A 16,503-nucleotide genomic window follows, 5' to 3' on the forward strand; every position below is an offset into this window, starting at 1 on the left:
GCCGGTATGGTGTCAAGCTTTCTCTCTAGCTGTTAGAGCACAAATTCCTAACACTCCAGAGGCCAACCCAGTGAACACTTGTGCACAGAATACAAATACCAGTATCATTTTATTCAAACACAGGCAGGAACAATGACTTCAGAGCTGGGTAAAAACAATAAGTTAAAAGCATGGTTAGAATTTCAGACAATCAGATAAAAAGTTCGAAGGAGGTAATTTCCCCCTCCTTTCCTACTGATTAATTCAACACAGCATAAAAATAATTTTATCTATAAAATACCCTTATTCCTAAGCAAATAAACTGGAAGTGGTCTTAGGATTTCCCTGGCTATGCCTGTGCCCAAACTCTCCACCCACCTTCCCCAACCCTTAAGGCAAAAGGGCCATCATATTCAGGCAGAGAGTAGGCTCGTGTCAGCAGCAGGCTCTGTTGAGGACACTGGGAGGAGTTTCCCAGCTGAAGGATGCCTGCTCGGGTCCCCTCGTCAACAGATGGTGCGCCACTTGGGCATTGGAATCCACTGTGTCCCGCCTTTGCCTCACCATCGGAGGAAGCTGAAGTCCTGGCAGGTGGACACGGCCCTGGTTTGGGATGCTCCTCTAGTCTGGGGTGACTGGTGCCCAGGGACTAGGCTGGTGGTGGTCTTAGGGCTCTCACAACCCTGAAGGAAGCCAGACAAGGCTGAGGGTGAGTGGGTAGGTCATCCTTCCCTCAGTCTTTTGGGCTGTATTAGTCCTTCTGGGAGAATTGGGAAGAAAATATCCGTGCAATCCTGCGAGTTTCTTCCTCAGGCAGGGTGGGCGGCAGCGAGCTGGGTCTGGGGCGACAAGGCCTTTGGGACAGGGATCCTCTGGTGGCCTGGCTCTTGTCCTGGAGAGGAAGAGGTCAGCGAGGTTAGCACTGCGCACACGGCACAGCCTAGAGATGACTTTGACTCGTCTCGTCTTTTGCTCCTTCGGCTAATACTGGTATATAGCTGACTGATTCACAAGGCACTTTACACACCTGAGTGTGTTTAATGCTCACCTCTACCCTGCAGGCTGGTATGTAGTTCATGGATGGACGAGGAAACGACAGTTCAGGTGAAATAAACTCAGGATATACACACCCTCACAGAGTAGCAGAGCTAAGATGTGAACCGCTGCTCAGACTCCTCCTGTGCCTCTGGAGGAGGGGTGGTCTCTCTCTTGCTGTGTGAGTCTAGACAAGTCATTCGTCCTCTGAAATGTGGGTGTCCTGTGTGTGACCTGCCAGGTAACATGAAGCACATACCCACGGCCCTGCTACCAAACATTTCCCTGTCTTGGGCTGACGGCTATCACTAATCCCCTCACCTCTAATATTTATTATTTATTTATTTATTCGGTTACGCTGGGTCTTAGTCACAGCACGTGGGATCTTCAGTCTTCTTTGTTGCAGCATGCAGGATCTTTTTTTTTTTTTTTTAGTTGCAGCATGTGGGGTCTAGTTCCCCGACCAGGGATTGAACCTGGGCCCCTGCACTGGAGCACAGTCTTAGCCGCTGGACCACCAGGGAAGTCCCATTAATTCCTCCTTTAAGGTGAGTGCTTTTGGGTTATGGCATCGTGGTCCTTTGGATTCTTTTATGCCTCATCCATTTGTTTAACCAATCCTTTGTTTATTTCTGTGTTGGGTTCCTGCCCTGAAGGAGCTTGAAGGATACAGGAAAGCCACCCCAGGCTGGTGGCGGAGAGCAAGGCCCTCGGGTGGAGGTGGAGGCCTGGCAGAGGAAGAGGCAGGTGAACTTGGCTGACTTCACAGCATGCAGTCTGTCCCATGGATGGGTATCTCCTCCCTGTCCCCACATGCTGGAAGCACACTATACCACTCCCTAGGCACCAAGAACCAGCTTGGTGGAGATCCTAGAGGTGGAGACTACTTGGAGACTACTTCCCTGCTCCTTAGTAGCTCTGTTGATGGGAAGCTGAGGCCCAGCTCCAGCTGCTTCTGGCATCAGTGATACTGAGTGGCCCTTCTTTCCTTCATTTCCCCACCTTGTTGTCTACTGTGAGAGGGAGAGAGACCAACCGTTCCTGACCTCCACAGCTTAGAGTTGAGCTGGGAAGACAGAGAACTATTCCAAGAATTAAAACAGCAGCCTGGATATGATAGGGGGAATGGCAGTCAGGCAACCCTAAGGGTCTCTACCAATCTGGAATTCTAAATGCCAAGGGAGGGCATACACCCCGACAGGCTCTCAGCACCGAGAGGCCATAGGTAGGTTCTCTGCTGGAGAACTGAGAGCAGAACGGAGCATGTGGCTGGGCATGCTCAGCAGAGGTGAGAGCGTACTGCTCCCAGTCTCCCAGACAGGCCAAGACTAAAAGGGGAAAAAGGAAACCCACCCTGTGCTGGTGGTACCTGCACCCCCTAATGCCTCAGGCCGGGGAGACCAGCCACCCAGCCACTGCCGAGGCCCTCTCCCTCCAGACTGAGTGCTCCTGCAGGGCATGGCCGGAGTCTGATGCTGTGTCTCCCACTGGGACAGGCCTGAGATGGGAGCTTGAGAGCTTCCAGACCAGTGAATGGGTCAAGCCATGGTGACCAGAGACTTCAGTTAACTGGGGAGGAGACTGCCTCTTGCAGCAAATATCTCCTTCCTTCATTCATTCCAGAACCAGTGATGGCTCAAGCTGGAGGGGAGACAGATGCTGACATACCCCACAACCACAGAGATGAAGCTCAGAGCCTGGAGCACAGAAATTCATGACAGTGGGAAGGATGGGGCAGCTTCACACAGAGGTGGTACCTGAGACACACAGGGTTTCAGCACAGCTGGGGTGGGGGTGAGGTCATGCCACTGGAGGGAGCAGCGTGAGCAGGGCCTGTACCTGCTAGCTGGGCCCACATCTGTGAACCAGCCACAGGCAACCTCCCAGGACCCACACCTGGGCCCAGCAACCTGCAGGGGGCGGCGGGCTTATCTGCAAGGCCCAGACCCAGGGATGGACAGGACAGGGCTGGGCTCTGTGCCCTGGGCGGGGCAGAGCTATGGAAGGTCAGCAGCATTTGGCTTATGTTGACCTCCAAAGGGTCTAAAATCGTCCTAACGGTAAAGTTTCCTTCTTCATCAGGGCTGCTACCCCAGGACATACAATGTTAGAGGGGCTGGGCAAGCTCCCAGGCTTGCTCCCACAACCATCTCTGTGGTTGTGGGGTACATCAGCAACTGTCTCCCCTCAAGCTTGAGCCATCACTGGTTCTGGAGTGAGTGAAAAAATGAATGAGATATTTGCCGCAAGAGGCAGTATCCTCTCCAGATAATTGAAGCTGCCTGGAGTAGGACACCCCTAACTATTCCTCGCTGGAGCTCTGGAGGCACTGGGAAACTGTCACTATGGCTGTGCTTTGAGGAGTCTCAGCCTTCCTGGGGAGGCAGGAGGAGCCCACATGGAAGCAGGATCATCAGACTGAGGATGTCATATGGGGGGTGAAGTCCCCGCAAGGGTCTTTTCCAGAAGAGGGACTTAAAACAACATGAAGGTGGAATCTGAATAAAGCCTATGAGAAAAGATGTTCCAGGTGGAGACTCAACTTGAGCTAAGCTATGGAATGTCTTTGTTGGGAAAACAGTGGGGATGGGCCTGGCTGACTGCAGAAATGGCGAGCAGAAGACATGCCCAGAGAGAGGGGGCTACAGTTCCATATTCCTCTTGGACTTCCCAGTGATCTGTGTGTTAAGCCTAGCAGTACATCAGGGGTCTGACTGTCCCATCCAATCTATACAGGTCTGCCATTAACTTCTTCCACTTCCAAATATGGAGACCTGCTCTTTTCTGGGCACCTAGACACCCAGGTCATGAACATGGATAGGCCTTTCAGTCTGTTGTTTGAGACAGATGTCTCAAAGGAGTTTCAAAGGTAGAATTCCACTGGGAGAAAATAAAGCATCAGGGAACAAGTAAGGAACGTGGTGGCAGGAAAACACGGGGCCTCCTGGGGCTCCTCAAAGTGAGGAGCTGGGGTTCTCTGACCTTGGCCAGGGAGCTGGTTTTAGTCCTGGCTCTACCACTTCTTAGCCAAGTGGCTTTGGGCAAGTCACTTCTTCTCTGGGCCTTGGTTTCCTCATCTGAGAACAGATCAAGATGAACAGATAATACAAGAGGAGCTGCCCTGTAACCCAGGGACTTCTCTTGGTTCGTGGCTTCCTGTTTGGCCAACTCCCTGTGATGCAATGTCTTCTCAGAATGCTCTAGCCTTCTTCTTTGGTCTGAAATGTGATCGAAGCCCCTGGGTTTGTGTTCCCTCCATCCAGTCCCCAGATGGATGTCCCTAAATAGGCCACATGTTCCCTGGAGGGTGGTGGGTGCACGTGCCCCTATTTACCCCTGCTTCAGGGTGTCCCTGGACCTTCTCAGAGGGGAGGTGGTGGGGTGGAGTGGAAGGAACACTGGGCTGCAGCCAGTTCTGCACTGGGCCTCACTTGCTTGAGGCCAAAACTCTCTCTCTCTCTCTGGGTCCTGGTACCTTCATTACCAAGTGGACCTTGGTACCTTCATTACCAAGAGAACGCCCCTTCCTTGCCCCACGTCTACTGTGAAGCTGAAATACAATTCAGACATGACCAAGGCTCTGGGCCGATATGCCATCCTCTCAAGGGAAGGGCCAAGTAGCACCAGAGCGGAGAGCAGAACCAGGACCTGCTGCTCTCAGACCGCACTTAAGGCGCAGTGCGAGGGGGTGCGGCGCCTCCCAAGGCAAGCCCAGCACTGGCCGTGCTCCCCTCCTACCACCCCCCCACCAGTGAGCTCCTGGGCCCGGCAACAGGGCTGAAGTTGCTCTTTACTCCAGAGCAGACCCCTTATATGACATAAACACTGACTCAGGAGCCGGAAGTGACTTTCCAAAGAGCTGAAAACTGAAAGTAAACAGCGTCCGGTTCCGGCTTGGATGGCGCTGCTGACAGAGTTGAGTGAGGCTCAGCACCGCCGCCGCCTGTTCACCTTTCACCCCCTCGGCTGGCTGCCTCCCCTGGGGCGGTGCCCAGAGTCCCGTCTGAAGGCTGAGATTAGGACTTCCTTGTGCTGCAGGAAGTAGCAGACTCAGCAGCTGTAACTCGGAGCAGGGGGTAAGTGAGGACAAGATGCGCAGGCCGGGGGCCCAGCCCTGACAGGCAAGTCCTAAATCTGACCACCGAGCCTGGCTGCAGCATGGGGGGGCTCCATGCTCCAAGGGCCCCCTGTAATCCTGTTGTAGAGCTCTGGTCATGTGGCGCTCACCACCTTTCCTCACGCCCTGATGCCTCCCTCCCCTCCTCCAAGAGGGCTTCCCTGAAAACAGACCTATTCCACAGGCCCTGGGTTACCCCTCAGCCCAGGCCTCAGTCTCCTAATCTGCACAAGGAAGCTGGGCTAGATCAAGACGCCTCAGCCTTCTGAACCCATGCCCTGCCTGGGGAAAGGACTCAGAAGTCCTGGTTCCTGGGCAGGAAAAGGTAAAGTGACACTCCCGGAAGACTCTGGCCGCAGAGCTGCTCAGGCAACTCCAGCCGAGCACCTGTCTGCAGCCCTGCAAGCCCTCTCCCTCTCGGTGCCTGCTGACTCGGGCCAGGGCGGCCACCAGCCAACTTTGGCTGTGTCCCCTGACTTCTGTACACCCTTGGCCAGAGAGCTCTTCTCCTCCCTAAAGCTTTGTGTGGCCCTAATCAGAAACGCTTTGACTTTTGGGTCTCCTCCTGGGGCTCTGCAGAGGGCTAGGGACTCTGAAAGAGGGAGGAAATGGGTCAGGCTTCTTGCCCCAAGAAGGGCAGGTCAGCCAGGAAGTTCCCTTGGACTCCACCATCCGGCCTGGTGATCTTGTGGTAGGCTGGGTTCCTCCAGCAAGACAGTGTTTCTCTTAAATGGCTCTGGGCTGGGGAAGGGAAACCAAGGGACAGGAAAATTATTTGAGCTCCTGGGAGAAAAGAAGCTGCCTCAGGACTCAGATAAAGGCACTGAAGCACAGAGAAGTTAGGTAACTTGTGCTGGGTGACACAGCTAGAAAGTGGCAAAGCTGAGTTCTGAACTTAGGCTGTCTTATTTGGAGGCCATGCACTTAACCGCTATACAAGACTGTGTGGGAGTCTTTGAAGGAGGCACAGCTACAAACTAGGTCCGTACTGCCTCCCCAGACTGTGTGGCACCTCAGAAGGCCAGCAGCAGAGCCAGGACGAGAGCAGGTTCGCTCTCAGCTCCCCCGCTGGCCCGGAGCACCTCGATCCCTGTGATGTCTGAAAGCTCTGGGTGGGAGGGGGCTGGGCAACTGAAGGCTTTCGAGGGGACACGTACGCCTGGCCTTGTCTTCCGCCTCCTACAGGACCCCTCACGATGGCTCTGTCAGCCTCTCCCTGTACTCCCTCTCTTTGTTTTGTTCGGTACTAATATAGGCTAAATGGCATTTGAGAAAGTCAGTTGAGTAGTTTGGTGGCCAGGGCCTCTCAAGGAACTGTGCCCTCCCTGAAGACATGGTCCCTGGCACCAGGTCCAGCGTTTCTACATCAGACAAACGAACTTGACGGAGTTGGTGGAACTTAACATACAGCGGATGATCCAGGCAGGAGGAAAAGGGGACAACAGAGGATGAGATGGCTGGATAGCATCACTGATTCGATGGACGTGAGTCTGAGTGAACTCTAGGAGTTGGTGATGGACAGGGAGGCTTGGTGTGCTGCGATTTATGGGGTTGCAAAGAGTCGGACACGACTGAATGGCTTAACTGCTGCTGCTGCTGCTGCTGCTAAGTCGCTTCAGTCGTGTCTGACTCTGTGCGACCCCAGAGACGGCAGCCCACCAGGCTCCCCCGTCTCTGGGCTTCTCCAAGCAAGAACACTGGAGTGGGTTGCCATGTCTTTCTCCAATGCATGAAAGTGAAAGTGAAGTCGCTCAGTCGTGTCCGACTCTTAGCGACCCCATGGACTGCAGCCTACCAGACTCCTACGTCCGTGGGACTTTCCAGGCAAGAGTACTGGAGTGGGGTGCCATTGCCTTCTCCGAACAACTGAACTGAAATGAACATATATAGATAAATCCCCTGGGGGAACTGTAAGCTTTGGCAGGTGTGGGGGTGTTTGGAAGCGTGGGGGTGAGGAAGAGGCCACAGCTCCTTCTCTACTTGTGTACAGAGTTCAGGACTTTGCAATTTGCTGAAAGATGTCCATTTCAAGTTTGAGGCCCTATTTACTTTCCTACTCTCTGGCCTGCCTGTCCTCCGGTCACTTTGGGCTCTCCTAGTCATCAGTGTTAAGTTACTGGAGGGTTCTGAGTGGAGGAGTCACATGAATCATCCCATGATTTACTTAACATCTTAAAAACTTAACAGGATACTGCATGGGGAGTGGGTTGCCAGGGGCAAAGGCAGGAGCAGAAAGGCAAGTGAGGTGGGACATGATGGCAGATTAGGCCAGGTAATGCTGGGAGTGTGAGCACTGGCTGGGTCTGAATTTAAAGGCAGAGCAGCCAGAATTTCCTGGTGGATTAGAAATCAAGGCATCAGGGAGGATTCCATGGGTTTTGGTAGGAACAACTAAACCAGAAAGAGAGAATAGCTATTAACTGAGATGGAGAAGACTGAAGAACAGATTTGAGGAATACTCTGGAGCTGAGTTTTGGGTATGCTGAACTTCAGATACCTATTAGATATCCAAGTTGAGATGCTACATAGTTAGCCAGACCTATGAGCCTAGAGTCAGAGGACAGGTCTGGGCTAAGATGGTCATTATGAGTCTTCAATGTATAAATGGGATTCAAAGCCTTGAGATCAGACAAGGTCATCTAGAAAGTAAGTGTAAATAGAGAAGTATAAGACCACATCCTGGGTCACCCCTGTATTCACAAGTAGAATAAATGAGGAAAACCAGCAAAGGTGGCTGAGCAGGAGCTGCCAACAAGGGAGGAGAAGAACCGAGAAGCACTGATGTCTTAGAAACAAGTGAAGAAACTGTTTAAAGGAGAGAGATCAAGTGTATCGTATGCTGCTGAGAGGTCAAATAAACTGGGCACTTGGACTGAGTAACTGGTTTAGGAATATGGAAGTGTTTTTTTTTTTTTTTTTTTGACAATCTTGAAGAATCCCTCCATCCTCTGGAGGCAGAGTGTGGTAAAAGTCAATTATAGCGGGCAAGCCCAGTGGAGATGCAGTATGGAGACGCACAGTAGTGGAGGGTGTGGGTATGAGTAGACTAGTTATAAACAGCTATGGAGATGACTGGGATGAGGTAATGGAATGGTGAGAAGTGAGCGGATTCAACGATATTTAGGGGACAGAATTAACAGGCCTCAGTGATAGACTGGCTGTAGGTGTGGGGGATAAAGAGTAGGAGGAGGGGAGGAGGAAAGGAAGATGACACATATACTCTGGCAGGGTAAGTACAGGATGGTGGTCGCATCTACTGAGATAAGGGATGCACGCAGTAGGGGCAGGTGTGCAAAGGAAGGTAACAGGCTCAAGTTCTGGATGTGCTGAACTGTTTGTAACATCAACTAAAAGACTTCAGGATGCTGCTGGGCCCACATGTGTCTACAGCACGGCAGAGAAGTCTAGGCTGAAAGTAAGGATTCGAGAGTCAAACTGTAATAGTAACTGAAATTAACTGAAGTGGTTGAGACTTTCCCAAAGAAACATGTGCAAGAGCAGAAGACGTAAGCCTGGGGAAAACAACACATACATTAACGCTGTTGCACCCTCTACCTCCTTTTTAGGAAATCTGATAAAATTTGTTTGCCCCTGGAAACTAAGCAAACAGAACCAGATGTAACTATAAATAAAACCCGGGAGCTGTCCTGGTGAAGAGTTACCTTATCACAAAGAAGGAAGAGAAAGAAGAAATAGAACCTGACTGATTCATAAGTATCGGGTGGGCGAAAAGGTTTGGATTTTTTCTGCAAGATGTTATGGAAAAACCCAAACAAACTTTTTTTTTGCCAACCCAATAATTTCTAATGTGCTGCTGGAGTGTTCCTGCCAGACCCGCCATCCTTCTCCCTCTTTTGCTTCTTGAAGAGGTGAAAACCAGAAGATCAAACAGTCATGAGGAAAGAGGGCTGAGAGCTCCCCTTATCCTCTCTGTGTGACACCTGGTTCCGTTCAGTACAACCAGGCTTCCAGGCCTTATAACCCCATCTGACAGATGACACTGACTCAGATCAGAAGATCTGCCGAAGGTCACGCAGAGTCCTGTATCCACTGTACTGTGGGGGACAGAGGGGAAATGCCAGCCTCACAAACGCTGGAGTGGAGACTGGGAAGCTCCTGGGTGCAGGTACTCTGTTTCAGTGTGGAAGAAAGACTAGGCCTTCCCTTAGATCTTGTGAAGCCAGGTGAGCTACTGTATAGCTGTCCCAGGACACTGCTTGAGAAAAGTCCAGCTTCTCAAAGGCTCTTCAGCCTTCAGGGCCTTAGGAAGAGGTAAAATAGATGGAATCCTCAAGCTGGGGATACATGACAAGGCTCCTGCCCTCCCCTGCCTACCTCTCACTTTGAGCTGTTGACTGGGCCTGAAACCTAACCAAAAACAGAAGACAAGCAAACAGAAGCTTTCATCAGATGGGAAACTCTATTACCACATCTAACCCTATCTGCTTTAGTGCCCACCTTCTTTGCCTGCATGGATGCTGCAGGGAGTTTTCTACTTGTCTAAAGGCTAACCCACACGTGCTCTGCTGCAGGGTGAGTTTTCTACTTGTCAAAAGGCTAACCCACACGTGCTCTGGATCCCATGCAATCTCTACAACCCAGGGCGCAGTTTCTCTATTCTTTTTCCCTCTCCAGCATCTTCCTCTTCTCTCTTTCTCTTCTGGTCACTGTACTCGGTACTCAGAAAAAGCTTTCGTATAAAAACAAAAAACAAACTTCCCGTCTCAGATGCTACTGCACCCACTACTCTATCCTTCTGATCCATTCATAGCCAAATCTATGGAAGAAGCCGGTGTCTCCATTTTGTCACCATTCAATCATTCTTAAAATTTAAATTACATATGATTTTGTGTTTTCACTGTGTAACAAACCAGAGAATATGTAACAGACGTAAATTATGAAGCATAATAAAAATGAACATCTATAAATCCACAACCCAACCTAAGAACTAAAGTATCATCAATATTGATGAATAGACTATGTGCTCTTCTTCCTCATCCAATCCCCTGCCTCTACAACTATGAACGGTTGTAGTCAAACTGTTAAAAACCAGAGACAAAAATATTAAAAGCAGCCAAAGAGTAAAGGTCATATAACATTTGAGGCATGAGATTCTCATATAACAATGAGAATTATAGTTGTTTCTCACCTGAAACATTGGAAGTCAGTAGAATGTGGAGGGATAGTTCTAAATGGAATTGCCTGGTGGTCCCGTGGTTAGGATGCAGAGCTTTCATTGCTGAGGGCCTGGGTTCAATCTCTAGTCAGGGAACTAAGATCCTTCGAGTGACCAAAAATAAATAAGTAAAATGCTAAAACAAACACGATTCAAGTTTGATTCTATATCCAGTGGAAAAAAGTGTTTGAAAAATGAAGGTAAAATATATTTTCAGCCAACTGAAGCTGAGAGCATCAGTTCCCATAGGTCTGCACTATATGAAATTCTGAAGGAAGTTCTTCATGCTGAAGAGAAACGGTAATAGGCTGAGACCAGGGTGTAAAGGAGGAATGAAGCCAAGAGCATAGGATGGAGAAAATACACTGCTACAAACACATCAAGGAGTGAGAGGCTCATAACCAGTGAGGATGGCCAACATCCTGATGTTGCCTGGGTCCTGGGGCTTTCAATGCTGAATGAGACAATTCTGGGTGAACTGTGACGACTGGCTATCCTAACTAGGACCCAAGATGAGGTCCTGAGGAGACAGGTGTTCTGAGAGCAGCAAACAATGGAGTTTTGTTGTGGGAAAGAAAGAAAAAAGGCAGACTTCCCTGGTCATCCAGTGGTTGAGTCCGTTTGCCAGTTCAGGAATCCCTGGTCTGGAAAGATTCCACATGCCTCGGGACAACTTAAGCCTTTGTGCCACAACTACTGAGCCCGTGTGCACTAGAGTTTCTCTGCAACAGGAGAAGCCACGACAGTGAGACTACACACTGAATCAGAGAAAGACCGCGCAGCAACGGGGACCCAAGGCAACCCAAAATAAATAACAATGAAACAAGGCTGAAAGTGTGTGAGACTTATCTTTCTCAGAACTAGACGTGCCCTTTAACTGAAGTAAACATTCTTACATCTTCCCCTCCCATCCTTTGTATATTTAATAGATTAAAGACAATAAGTCCCCAGGAGCTGGCACATCATGAAGGCAGAAACACAAAAGCAGGAAGAGCAGTTCTGTTTGGCTTGGACACAGTGATTCAAAGGCTTCCCTTCCTACAGGGCACAACTCACTGACATTTCACCCACCTGGCCGGGAGGGGAAGAGGGAAAGGAAACTTAACAGTGCCTGCTTTTTTTCTCTAGGGTAATTCTTATCATCCTCTTATTAGGTAAGAATCATATTAGCCTGATGTTACTTCAAAAAAAAAAAAAAGAGAGAGAAAGGCCAAGTCACCTGCCCAAGATCACTACGTGAGATTCATTATTTCACTTCATAGGTGGTCTTGCTCAAAAGCTTGTGCTTGGTGCTGGACACGGCCCTGCTCCGCTGGCGTAAGTGCTGATGTATATACAAAGGACATGCAAGGGGAGATGCAGAGTAGGAGATGAACCAGTGACCTGAGCCAGCGTAGAAACAAGGCCCCAGAAATGCAGAGCTCCTGGTGGGGACTGGCACCTCTCCTCCTCTAGGACAGGAATACATATCTGATAAAAACTGAGATGTGTGGGAACTTAAGACTGATCCATGTGCCAAATAAATGAGGTGTCCTTAAAATGGTGCTGGGGTAGATGAGGGAGAGGTGGGGAAGGAAACCAGTGAAAGAACAGACATCTCTGCAGGACTATACCCCAGGTTTCCGGGATACTTCTGGACCGACTCCATCTGTCATCAAAGTAGGCTCTGGAAGAGCACAAAAAATGTTCAAATGTTAACTGCAAAAGGAGACCTACAGAAAGAAGGTAAATTAGCTAGAAAACTATACTGTAAGCCAAATGTCATGATTTTAAAATGGTGCAATGGAAAGCACAGTTTGGAGTCATGTGTTTTTCTTTACTGGTTAGGAGACCCTGGGCAGGTGAGAACATACTTAACTTTATATTTGTCTCAGTTTCTATAGAATAAAAACTACAATAGGTCTGTATGGGAGGTTCTGTATTAGTCTTCTCATCTATTAAGTGGAGATAACAATAGTACCCCTCTTGTTGGGTGCTTGGGAGAATTAAATCGGTTTATATATGTAAGTGCTTAGAATAATGTCTAGTGCATAGGCTAGGCTAGGCTAAGTCACTTCAGTCGTGTCCGACTCTGTGCGACCCCATAGATGGCAGCCTACCAGGCTCCCCCGTCCCTGGGATTCTCCAGGCAAGAACACTGGAGTGGGTTGCCATTTCCTTCTCCAATGCATGAAAGTGAAAAGTGAAAGTGAAGTCGCTCAGTCGTGTCCAACCCTCAGTGACCCCATGGACTGCAGCCTTCCAGGCTCCTCCATCCATGGGATTCTCCAGGCAAGAGTACTGGAGTGGGGTGCCATTGCCTTCTCTGGTCTAGTGCATAGTAAGCATTAAATAGGAGTTAGCTATTATAATTAACAAATAAGCTAATACATTTTGCTCACAGCATGTATTATTCTCTAAAATGGCTTTTTTCAAAGCTCTACATCCACTTCCTAATGAAAATAAAATATAAACAAATGAGATCTAATTAAGCTTACAAGATTTTGCACATCAAAGGAAACCATAAACAATATGAAAAGACAACCCACAGAATGGGAGAAAATATTTGCAAATGAAGCAACTGACAAGGGATTAATCTCCAAAACATACAAAGACCTCAATCAAAAAATGCAGAGGATCTAAACAGACATTTCTTCAGAGGGTACAGATAGAAGGCCAAAAAGTACGTGAAAAGATGCTCAACACTGCTGATTACCAGAGAAATGAAAATCAAATCCACAATGAGGTATCACCTTATACTGGTCAGAACGTCTATCATTGGTTCAGTTCAGTCGCTTAGTCATGTCCGACTCTGCGACCCCATGGATTGCAGCACACCAGGCCTCCCTGTCCATCACCAACTCCTGGAGTTTACTCAAACTCATGTCCATCGAGTTGGTGATGCCATCCAACCATATCATCCTTTGTCATCCCCTTCTCCTCCCACCTTCAATCTTTCCCAGCATCAGGGTCTTTTCAAATGAGTCAGTTTCTTCGCATCAGGTGGCCAAAGGATTGGAGTTTCAGCTTCAGCATCAGTCCTTCCAATGAATATTCAGGACTGATTTCCTTTACGATGGACTGACTGGATCTCAATAAGTCTACAAATAATAAATACTGGTGAGGGTGTGGAGAAAAGGGAATGTAAATTGGTACAACCAACTGAGGAGAACAGTTGGTATGGAGGTTCCTCAAAAACTAAAAACAGAGCTACCAAATGATCCAGCAATCCCACTCCTGGGCTTATATCAAGGGAAAAACCATAATCCAAAAGGATACATGCTCCACAGTGTTCACTATAGCATGACTTAAAATAGCCAAGACATGGAAGCAACCTAAATGTCCAATGGCAGAAAAATGGATAAAGAAGATATGGTAGACATATACAATGGAATATTACTCAGCCAAAGAAAACAATGAAACAATGCCATTTGCAGCAACATGGATGTACCTAAAGTTGATCATACTAAGTGAATTAAGTCAAAGACAAATATCATATGATATCACTTATATGTGGAATCTAAAAAATGATACAAATGAACTGGTTTACCAAACAGAAATAGATTCACAGACTTAAAACTTATGATTCCCAAAGACAAAAGGTGTGTGTGTGGGAGGGGTAAACTGGAAGTATGGGATTAACATATAGACACCACTGTTAATAAATATAAAACAGATAATCAACAAGGATCTACTGTATAACACAGGGAACTCTACTCAATGTTCTCTAATAACCTATATGGGAAAATAATCTGAAAAACAATGTGTGTGTGTGTGTGTGTATATATATATATATATATAACTGAATCAATTTGCTGTATACCTGAAATATTTTAAATCATTTATTCTCCAATATAAAATAAAAATTAAAAAAAAGTCTTTACTGGACAATAGGTGAGATGACCTTAACCATTGTGACTGTATAATCAACAGAAATTTACTCCAAAATTTCATTTATAAATTGGGTGCCCAAATAATAAAAAGGGGAATTAAAAATAAGAGCTGCACGAGGCAGTGGCTTTGTGTCTCCTCAGCAGAGTACAGTAGTTAGAAACACAGAATGTGAAACCAGAATGCTTGGATTCCAGTTCTGTTTCTACCACTTCACTACTTGTGTGAAGCAAGTTATTTTACCTCTTTGTGCCTCCGTTTTCTCCTCTTAAAACAGAGATACAAGGATGTACTTCATAAGGTTGCTGAAGTAAAGGAGCTAACAAAGCGCTTAAGCAGTGTGGGGTACCTGGTCAGTACCACCATGATCATTTTCAGCTCAAACACTGCCTCTTCAGACAGCCTGTTCTTTCTCAGAGCATCCAGTACTCGTCACAATTGGTAAATATTTTTTCTTTACGATTTGTACTCCATTAAGACAGGGAATTTGCCTTATTTACTACTGTACACTCAGCACGTAGCACCGTGCCTGATACAGCACAGGTACTCAGTAAATACTGAATGATTTCGAGAAGTAGATATTAGAAAGGTGAGGTGCTGTGCCAAGGCAGAAAAGACGACAGCTAGGATTTGTACCAAGGTTCTAAGCGCCTACTTGGCTGCATGATGAATAATCTGGTCTTTGCATCTCCTGCCTGAGGCTTCCAAAGCACTCATATGCGTATCTTAGCTGAGTCCTGTTTTTCCGCTTCTGTGCTAATTCTCCTACCTGTCATCTTAGCGAACAATGCCTTCTCTTCACACATATGCAATTCCTCACTTTTCCTGAGCTCCTTCACTGCTGTGCCCACAGGATAAGCTCAGTGCAAGAGTAACCACTGTGACCACACAGGAGTGTGGCCGGGGCCATTCTGCATTCTGTACACTTTCACTGAAGAGATGACTCTACGGGAAACAGGTCGGCTGGGTATCCTCTTACCTGATCTGTTGTGGCTGGTGGTGGCAGAGCTGCGGAAATGGAGAGCATCCGCAGGGAGGCCGCCAACTCCTGAGGAGGTAGAAAGAAGTTGGGGACCACAATGGGCTCTGGGCTGTAAAGGTAGTTAAGGGACACAAATACCTGGAAATCGTCTCCTGACCAGTATCCTTTGACCTCAACCACTCTTTTATGCCCCCAGCCCCACCCAACTTACTCCTGTCCATGAATCCTTTGCTCAAGTGGTTCCCTATGCTGAGGAGGCCCTGTGAACTCCGTTACGATATAGATATAGATCAGTTTATACTTTATAGGTCAGTTCAAATCTCACCTTCTCCAGGAAGCCTTCTCTAAATTATAGCCCACAATGATCCCTCCTTCCTAGTCCAGAGCACAGTCTGAAACAAAGGTTAATGCTTACTTAATCTGATATGATTCTCCATTCGTTTCCCTCAGTATTCACTAAGCTTCTCAAAGGCAGAGGCACTGTACTTCCTTCAGTCACCTCACGAACTCCCTAGAGCCCGCGTGAGGCTGACAGGCAGCAAGCACTGGATGATTCTTGCTGAGGGCCTGCTGGTCAGAGCCTGACAGACGGGGTCAGAGTGGGAAGGCAGCTCCAGGGCAGTGCCTCAGGCTGGAAGGTGGTGCCCGGCGCCGAAGGAGGGCCTGTCCTACGTTCTGTGCTCACACGCAGAAATGGCTCTGATTGGGCACAGCTGACCCACCATCGCGACGTGGGCTCTGGAAGGCAGGTACTGGACTTGCACTTCTCTGTATGCTCTGGAGAGACCCAGTACTACTGGTTCAAAGTGCCGATTGAATTTGGGAGGGGAATATCTTTTTGGCCCCTCCTCGAGGCTTGCAGGATCTTAGCTCCCCGACTAGGGATTGAACCTGGGCCATGGAATGAAAGCACCGAGTCCTTACCACTGGACTGCCAGGGAATTCGAGGGAGGGGACTATTTTGATGGTCTACATTTTTGTTTGTTAAGTAAGCTAAGTATGGTTCTGATGCAAACTGGTCTAATACTGTTCTAATGCTAGACTTTGAACTTGAGGAGGGCAAATATGAGCTCTTTTTCATACTACATTCCTGTCACCTAGTATAGTACCTGGGACACAATAAATGTTTAATAAATATCTACAGAATGAGTGGGAGTGGAGTTGGAGACCATGATGAAAAGAACCCTTTAAACTCAGACATCCTCCAAGACCTCAGTGAGGTAGGGCCTAGCTGTTGTTGCTGCTCTGACTGCTGGGGACTCTGCCTGAGAGTCAGCTGATACTGTGGGGAGAACAGCTCTGCTGTGAGGTGTCCAGGGTGTGTTTGAAACACAAAGCTCCCCT

At 48.2% G+C, this 16,503-nt stretch overlaps 1 protein-coding gene and 1 long non-coding RNA gene across 3 annotated transcripts in view; one reads left to right on the forward strand and one right to left on the reverse strand.

Annotated features, from left to right (window-relative positions):
* Positions 1-90: 90 nt before the first annotated feature.
* C2CD3 (C2 domain containing 3 centriole elongation regulator) overlaps positions 91-16,503 on the reverse strand; it is a 125,660-nt gene continuing 109,247 nt past the window's right edge. For both annotated transcript variants that reach the window (XM_019974661.2, XM_070803880.1), the window contains 2 exons: positions 15,157-15,268; positions 91-871 (listed from right to left, as the gene is read on the reverse strand). In XM_019974661.2, the coding sequence (XP_019830220.2) occupies positions 731-871; positions 15,157-15,268 (253 nt within the window). In that variant the 3' untranslated portion in view covers positions 91-730. The remainder of the gene's footprint in view (positions 872-15,156; positions 15,269-16,503) is intronic.
* The window catches only part of LOC139187337 (uncharacterized), a 28,760-nt gene continuing 13,125 nt past the window's right edge, over positions 869-16,503 (forward strand). Inside the window, exon 1 of the long non-coding RNA XR_011570889.1 lies at positions 869-5,090. This is a non-coding gene — a long non-coding RNA (uncharacterized lncRNA). The remainder of the gene's footprint in view (positions 5,091-16,503) is intronic.

Source organism: Bos indicus, chromosome 15 (genome assembly GCF_029378745.1).
Source record: "Bos indicus isolate NIAB-ARS_2022 breed Sahiwal x Tharparkar chromosome 15, NIAB-ARS_B.indTharparkar_mat_pri_1.0, whole genome shotgun sequence".
Taxonomy (NCBI): domain Eukaryota; kingdom Metazoa; phylum Chordata; class Mammalia; order Artiodactyla; family Bovidae; genus Bos; species Bos indicus.